Raw genomic sequence first — 8,936 nt, 5'->3', positions numbered from 1 at the left:
TGTACATTATGCTATAAAGGTTGTACATTAAAATATTTTGGACAAACATACCCCTACCGTTATAACTTCCGTTATCTTTTCCACTATTGTTACCATGCACATGCATCCACCATATATTTTCTTATCTTCTTCATTAATAATAATATATACACATTATATATTTGAGTTATATGTTAATTATTACATAAAATATAAATATCAAATTTATAAAAATGATTTACATTATTATTATTTAAAATAATATAAATATCTAAAATCTAAATAAATTTAAAATTTTAATATAATGTATTAATATTAGGCACCTATTTTTTACGCAACGCGCATAAAAAATACTAGTATAATATATAAACGTATATGGTCCATGATTTGGGCAGTGTGTACACATATATAATTAATGCATTAATTTGCACGTAGTATTTTTGGATGCTACTGGTTCTATTACAATGCAGTATCTGTTCATATACTTTCTCAACCTACTAAAACACAAAAAACCATGATTTGGGCAGTATGTACACATATTGGAAGTCCAACCTGAGTACCATTAGACCACATAGTCTTAGTGATTTACACGTAGTTTAGTGTGTGTGTGTATATATATATATATATATATATATATATATATATATATATATATATATATATATATATATATATATATACATACACACACACACACACACTAGTATTTCACTCGTGCGATGTACGGTCCAAAAATTAAATAACATTATTGTTTATAAATTATAAAAATAAATTGTAATTATATAGTGTATCAATTTGAGTATAAAAGCTTAGTAAAGAAATAAACGACAGTTAGTATATAAATTTTAAAAATATAAATTGTTAAACACTTCATGACAAAACATTTACAATAGAATACAACATTCTTCAAAATCACTACATACCAAAATTTTAAGTCCTTATGGACTACTAACCCTAGACACAACTATAATCAAACTCTTCAATATTTAAAAATAAATTTAGAACACTAAATATTTATTTTAAAAAAATATGTAACACACACACACACCCCATATATATATATATATATATATATATATATATATATATATATATATATATATATATATATATATATATATATATATATATATATTATTCTTTATAATTAATTATAATGGACCATTATGTCAATATAATATTAAAAAAAAAAACAAATAAAATACAGGCATAACATTTTAAATAGAAATAAAATAAGAAAAATAGTTCCATAAATACATAAAATTAAAAAATAGCTCATTACAATATGTTTCGCCCAAAACATTTTCAAACCAACTTACATATTACAATTCAATCCAACCCAAAATACATAATAAAATATATTCTAATTTTATTAACCATAGCCCAATACAAAATGTAAATATATTTGTTTTTTTTTTTCAAAAGGAAGCCGATCTGCTGCCCAGCCCAATACAATGAAAGCCCATTTACAAAAAGCAAACTCAAACCCTAATTGTAAGAAATCCGACATTTTCATAAACCTGAATACATTGATAACATCGTTGAAAGAAAACATGAACAAAAAAATAAAACCAAATAATTATAAATGATTTTAAATAATTAATTGTTTTTGAAGTAGCCAAAACAGTTGCTTGATATATGATTAAAATTTAAGTAGTAGTGTTTATCTAATGTGAATTTGGAATTATGAATTTATTTTATGTTAATGTTATTATTTGCAGAATGTTTAATATTACTACTTGTGTTTTTTTCAAGTCTAAACGGTTGATAGAGGTTCAAGTTATAAAGACTGTGATACCAATTTCTAACTATTTTTTAATGTTAAATTTGGTTAATGTCATTACTTGAAAGTTCATATGATACTGATACAAATTTCTAGCATTTTTTTCAGAAGTGAAGTCAATTTTTTTTTTTAAATATAGAATGGTACGGAAAAATGTGACAAATTTGAAATTTTATAAGGCAATTTATTCTATATGCCACATATATATGAAATATGATTTCTATGTTAAGAGTTGTGCTTATGTAATTGTATTTGAAACTTTATGTATACTTTGTGTTTTCAAACCTGAATTTGTAGTGAAAGAAGATGAGATATAATAATGTAGGTAAGTAAGTCCTAATACATTTCTTATAATATTTGAAACTTAATCTATTTCTTTAACATTTTATTTTAAAATGTTTTGTGCGATTTTTGTTAACCGTAGATCTGAGAATTCCAATTCTTACAACTTGTGAGGAAAGAAGATGTTGCCAAAAAGTTAATTAGCTACTCCGAAGCATGAACCTGATGTACGAAGAACTGATGCTGCTGGTTATCAAGAGATAAACATATTTGGCAACATCACCACTACAACAAATTTTTTTTTTTTACATTGTGCAATACAATCTCATAGAAAACAAAAAGAATACTTGACATAGATGATGTCTTCCTCTTGCCTCCTATTGTTGTACTTCCTTTCAATTTCTTCATGAATGTTAAATATAACTTATAAATTTGAAATGTGTTTTGTGAACTCATTTTTGTTATATGATTTGTTAGAGTTCAACTTTGCAATCTACACTTCCATCTTATGTATAAGAGATTGATACTAAAACTGGGGTTCATATATATAAGACATACATCTGTATTTTAATGCATGTGATTGTGTAAATATAATGATTTACTTTTGCTTCTAAATCTGACAATAAACTGAATATACCATGTCTGTAATCCCATATATAATTTTTTTGCTATGATGATCATACTTTATTCTTGATTATTTTAGGTGTCAATGGCATAGACACAACCCTTGGTAATGCAAGATTACATGTTGCTTCATGTGCTGTTGAATCCCTTCCAAAAAGTGTTTCTAACAGTGTGTCCATACTAAGCTTTGCCTCTCCCATTCCTCCCATCGAAGAAGTGTTTCTATACTGCATAAATATTAAAAATGAAAAATGAAGGAGGTTCATACCATAAATGTAAAAAATGGAGGAAGTGCATATTGCCACCAGCCTCTTGTTTTCTGCCCTTTATCTCTCTTTGTGCTCTTCTCTTTGTGCTTCAGAGTTCAGACCTTCAGGGTGGGATTTCAACACAAAACATGTATTATTTATAGGCTATTTTTTTTACCAAAATTCAAATTCAAAAAGATGTACTTATTATTTTTAGCATTATTTCACATAACTTGTAAAACTAAACTATCTGTCCTTCAATCATTTCATCAATCAAAAAGCAATTAATAGCATTGGAAAATGGAATACCAAAAACAACTAATTTCAAGTCCCAAGGTAGGCATTAAATATGTAAAATCAGATTTCTAGGGTGGTGCACACAAACGGGAAAACATTTTCAAGCCAAAACGTTGTCGGTTCCCATGGGCAGGAAAACATATATATATATATATATATATATATATATATATATATATATATATATATATATATATATATATATATATATATATATATATATATATATATTAAAAGTAATTGTTTTTTTTGAATTTTTAAACACAAAATAATTAATATTATTTGTAAACTTTAATTATTTTTTTCAACTTTGAATTAATATTAATTTTTGTTAGACTTTAAAGTTGGATTGTAAATTTGCAATGCTAATATTGTAAACTTCATAATAAATTATTAAAAAAAAAAAACCCGCAGGCCAGCCCATGGTCCACAGTGGAGTGGCCAGCCCGCTTTGACAGTACTAAGTTTACTCCACAATGAGCTTGGGACAGAAATAAGGCAATAAAGATTAATCGGAAACTTGGATTAAACTTCAGTGAGAGCAATATAATGCTGCAGCCAAAGAGAGGGGATGATCGCTTTGGATCTCCCATCCACACATTATTATTTGAAACTTGGTAAAAAAAATAGAGAATATGATACTTTCACTACTTTTCATGCTTGGATTTATCAATTGCCAAGCAAACATCGAGGATGTGACTGAAATGGCGATGGGATTCATAGAAAGGAGTATTTTCTTCTTTCAAAACTTCAAATGCAATTTCACAGTCTTCAAGACCTGTTACCGCGGCCGAGAGTTTGAAGTTTATTTCATCATTAGCGTCCCCTTTCTTGACCAAATCCATGCTCTCCTTCAATCTGCACACCACATTAATATTATTTAACTAACATACAAATCAAATATCTTTATGCATGATACTCTTTATATTTTTTTCCTTCCAACTCAACCCTCATGACTTGACAACATCTAATTAATGAGTAACTGAAGTGGTTTACCAATTCATGGATAGGTAAGATTTTCCCAATTAATATAGCACAACAATTACCGTACTCATACTATTGCTCAGTACACCATCTAGGGTTCTGAGTCACGACGCAAATTATGACTAACGGTCTACCATTAAGAGGCAGCACAACAAGAACATCGATCAACTATGACTGGAGATCAACACGGTTATGCTTCTGCTCTTATACGAAGTCAGATCTCTCTACTGTTCAGTATAGTTAGATTGTTCTATATCTAACATTTGGTATCAGAGTCATTATAATCTCTGCCTGGTTGATTGTTTTGCCTAACCAATGAATGAAAGTCACATCAAGAGGTAAAATAATAGAGGAGAGCCAGCACGAGTTTAGTAAATAGGAAGAAGAGAAATTTCAAAACTTAGCCCCGGCACTATGCATATCGATAGTATTGTACCACCTAATGTGGACAGATTCCATGTGCATATCCATATTTGGCCCTATCTTTTAAGTCACTGATTTATCTTATCGGTGAGGATTCAACCTTCTTCAGAAGAAAATAATGGAGGAGAAATAAAACATTTGTCCTGTATTAATTAATTAATTTACCTGGCATGGATGTCATCGTAGGTCTCACCGCACTTGGATTTTCCCAAAGGCACCGTTTTACTTTTAAGGATGATTGAATCCGAGTATTTCATCGCCTCCATTAACCCCATAGTCATTGCCTGGTTCCAATTTGTGGCAGTCTTCGTCACATTCTCGCACATCGCTTCGTCAGCGGCCGTGGCGCAGTAGCTGTTGCCGCCGGCACCGGCAGCAGCCTCGGCGGCATTCACAAGTGCCGACAAGCTGAGATACACTACCGACAATGCCACAATGCATCCCTTCAAACTCACCATTTTCAAATTCTCCGATCTGTATGTTCCTCAAAAAGTAAGATTTAATTGATTTATTTATGTAGATGTGTTTTACATTAATCGGAAATGAAGGATGTTGGAGGCGCGGTTATATATTTATACGCTTGGGAATCGTTATACAAAATAGAAATTTAAGGATGCCCTCATCATTCATGCATGCTATGTGGTTCACCCGGTGAAACTTTGACATTTTCAATGTGAACCTCTAATGAAATTATTTACCCACAAAACATAAGTTGTGGTTAATAAATATATCTTATAATAACAAAAAAATTCCTATAATATATATTTGTATTTTATTACCGTTAATTAATACATATCTAACCTCGGATGTGTAAACTTAATTTATGGTTAATTGGTCACCATAAGTATATAAGAGCATTCACAATAGCAGCAAAACTTGCTAGGGGTTTTTGGACCCAATTTTTTACATGTTTTTTCTCCTGCAAATGTAAAATTTGTGTGAGACCCATTAAATAGGAATAAAAGTATAAGAGGCTACATCAGGTGCAGGTTGGGAACACTACTGCACGCGCTAGCTAAGCGCTTAAATTTTCCTTGTATTTATTTATTATTATTTTTTTGTTTGAATTTTTTCCTCTTCTCTCTTCCCTCTCTTTCTTAGTTTTCATTAAAAAAATCATTAAATTAAAAATATGCAAATCTTATTGGAGATGCCTTAACAACTTGAGAATTGTTATGGGATATGACCATTAATTCATTAATATATGTTTAAGTGTAAATTATACAACACCAAGTACATTTTTATCATTTTTTACTTGATCATATCAAGATAGAAATGTAGGTTAAGTTCGATTCTTATTATACATACCATGCATGAAGCATAGTTCACCTTATAATGTGAATCAAGTTAAATTCCATTTCCATTATCAACTTAAATATTTTTTACAAATAATTAATATATATATATATATATATATATATATATATATATATATATATATATATATATATATATATATATATATAGTTAAGTTCCTGTGAGAACGGAGTTTCCCGTTTCGGTGCGGTGTACACTATTAGGTATGCACAAATGCACCACACAGTGTTCAAAAATACATCATTATATGTGGTGCAATTTTTTTGGTGTGTGGTGCATTTTTTGGCATTTCATTCTATTGCATTTTCAAACACTGTGTGGTGTATTGTAGTCTTCATTTGAACTCAACCATATGTATATATATATATATATATATATATATATATATATATATATATATATATATATATAGAATTACAATCATATAGGAACCCATCTTTAGGTAGGAACCTAAGAACTAATCATAGCCATATATTTTATTTGATCAATGGTCCATATTTATTTTTAATTTTAAAGATTTTTTACCGCTATATTTGTTTTATTTTTGGTAATGGGGGTAGTTTAGACATTTTGAGAGTTGATCGCGTGGGCTTGTGCGAAGAAGTCGTATGGTTTTCCATTCCAAAAAACAGAACTCAAACCCTCTTTTGACGCCTATGCTATTCTCTCCGTTTCGCTGCTTTAGAGGTTGGAGATATGGCCGTCGACCTACCGCACCTCCTTCCGTCGCCTCCGCCACTGGAGAGAACCCACGTCATAAGATCAAAGTAAGAAAACTTAATTTGCATCAACCCTACAACTCAACAACCATTTAGCCCGAACAATCAAGTGAGTGAAATTTATTAACTTTTGCTGATTTTTCTTCTTCATGCATTCCAATTCTTGGTGTGTAGCCAAGCTGCTATTTTGGGTTTCTTTTTAATTTTTTTTTATTAAAAACATAACTAATCCTTAAACTGGAAGGATCTTGAATTGCTTTGAATTCTTTTGATGATATATTCTAGCCTGGGTTGCACTGCATATTATCTAGAAAGCTACTGTTGTGTATATATGCTTACAGAATGTTGGGAGTTGAACCGATTTTGGTATACCCTTGTGTGGACAAGTTTGAGACTTGGGTGTTTCTTGAAATGCTTAATTAACTAATTTTTATCCACTTCACTGCTATAAAGATTCGATTTTTATGGTATCCTCAATCTGATTATTGGTCTTGAGTTTTGGTTAGTGTTATATGCCCTGTATTTCCATATGTTCTTTGCAGGTTTACTGTAGTGAGAACTCAATTTTCAGATCGTGTGTATCACGAATATTTTGGTGTTCTTCTACGTTGTTTATTTATCAGTGGTATCTAATTTCCTCTGTTGTGTGCATTTTAGTTGGATTGTGTGTGCAGTTATGCTCTGTTTTTTCTTTCTTATTTTTATGGATTCCTGGGGTGTGGTGGGAGTACCATTTTTTTTTATGTTATTAGTTTTGATGCTTGATATTTTCATGTCTTTGAATCTGGAATTGTGTTTTCATTTTCATACACAAATTAATTATGCACGTTATGGCACACAGAGACTAACCTATATGCACACCCTAGTTTATCACATCAACCTGGTTTTTGTCTATTCCTTCAGACAGTATCGTTCAAATTATGGCACACACAATTCTACCTAAGTGCACACACAGTTGTTTTACGTCTGTTTATACACCTTTTTTTCCTTTATGTTTGATTTTGTTGGTCATTCGATTTCTAATATTTTCTATCGTTGTACGCCCTTTGTCAGAAAGATTTGATGTCTGTGTCCCTTGACGATGTGGTTGATGATCGGTGTGGGGCTGTCTTACGGAAGCTTATTCCTTGAAGGATGTAGATGCTTTGGCATGATGCACATAACAAAGTGGATTGTGGTGTTTTTGCGATGCGACACATGGAGACCTTCTTGGGGCAATCGGTAAATGAATGGGATTGTGATTTGCAAAAGGGTTATAGTAGGGGTCTTGATTGGTTGACGATGACTTATATACGTCAGATTTTGTCAGTTGAGTTTAACATTCACCATTCCAAGAATATACGTAGCGAAATTGAATAGCATGACGCGGTTGAACAATGCTAGTAATCTGTGTGCTCATTTGAACTAGTTTATCAGTATTTTTGTTTAGTTCATTTAGGTACATTTATGTATTTTATTTATGATGTTTGATATTTAATCCTCGGGTGTTTTATGCTTTTTTGTTCTTTTTTTTTTTTGTTGACATTTTGTTGCAATGTTGCACTCAGCGTTAAACACGTTTAGGGGGGTATTTGTGCATGCACACATTCGTTAACTCAAGTGCACATGGTATTTCAACTATTAGTTTTCTAGAGCATCATGGCACAAACTTGTTAACCCAAGTGCACACCAACTTGTTTTATGTCTTTTCTTCCTCACACTCATTATTTACGTTATTGCACATACAGTTCAACCCAAGTGCACACATACTTCTTTTACGTCTTTCCATACACACACTCATTCTGCACATTATGCCACACAATTTAACCCAAGTGCACACCGTAGTCGATAATTTCAAAATGGTTTTCGTGGATTCCTTCAATCAGTATTATTGCACTTTACGGCACGCACACTTCAACCCAAGTGCACACCAACCTCTTTTTCGTGAATTTATTTTCACAGGATTATTGCACATTTTGGCACAAATAATTCAACCCAAGTGCACATTGGCCAGGTTTAGGGGGTGTTGGTGCATGCACATTCGTATACGTCTACATACACACATTCTGTTCAGTGTATTATTGGGTATTTCATGTGGTTTTGTATGGCGTATTAATTGTTACTCGCTTTCTTATGTGCGCCATGTGAAATACAGTGTGTGGGACATCGTAATTGCACGTTATTTTGTATATCAGTTTTTTGAGCATTATGGCACACACTAGTTAACCCAAGTGCACAATGTAATCCACCATGTCATCGTGGTTTTTGTGTATTCATTCTGACAGTATTCTTGGGCAATAT

At 31.3% G+C, this 8,936-nt stretch overlaps 1 protein-coding gene across 2 annotated transcripts; it reads right to left on the bottom strand.

Moving 5' to 3' along the window:
• Nucleotides 1–2,748: 2,748 nt before the first annotated feature.
• LOC109147309 lies at nucleotides 2,749–5,145 on the bottom strand. Of its 2 annotated transcripts, none has more exons than XM_019294970.1 (3): nucleotides 4,786–5,145; nucleotides 3,856–4,071; nucleotides 2,749–3,038 (listed from the first exon to the last, which is right to left on the bottom strand). In XM_019294970.1, exons 1-2 carry the CDS (start codon nucleotides 5,076–5,078, stop codon nucleotides 3,861–3,863), a joined length of 504 nt encoding a protein of 167 aa, XP_019150515.1. In that variant the 5' UTR covers nucleotides 5,079–5,145; the 3' UTR covers nucleotides 2,749–3,038; nucleotides 3,856–3,860. The 2 variants fall into 2 exon arrangements, with proteins under 2 accessions (XP_019150515.1, XP_019150514.1); XM_019294969.1 differs by having other exon boundaries at nucleotides 3,865–4,071.
• Between the last annotated feature and the right edge of the window lie 3,791 nt (nucleotides 5,146–8,936).

The sequence above is a fragment of the Ipomoea nil genome, unplaced genomic scaffold (genome assembly GCF_001879475.1).
Source record: "Ipomoea nil cultivar Tokyo-kokei standard unplaced genomic scaffold, Asagao_1.1 scaffold1993, whole genome shotgun sequence".
Lineage (NCBI taxonomy): Eukaryota > Viridiplantae > Streptophyta > Magnoliopsida > Solanales > Convolvulaceae > Ipomoea > Ipomoea nil.
The sequence above is the reverse complement of the archived record's forward strand: the minus strand, read 5'-3'. Positions and strand labels throughout refer to the sequence as shown.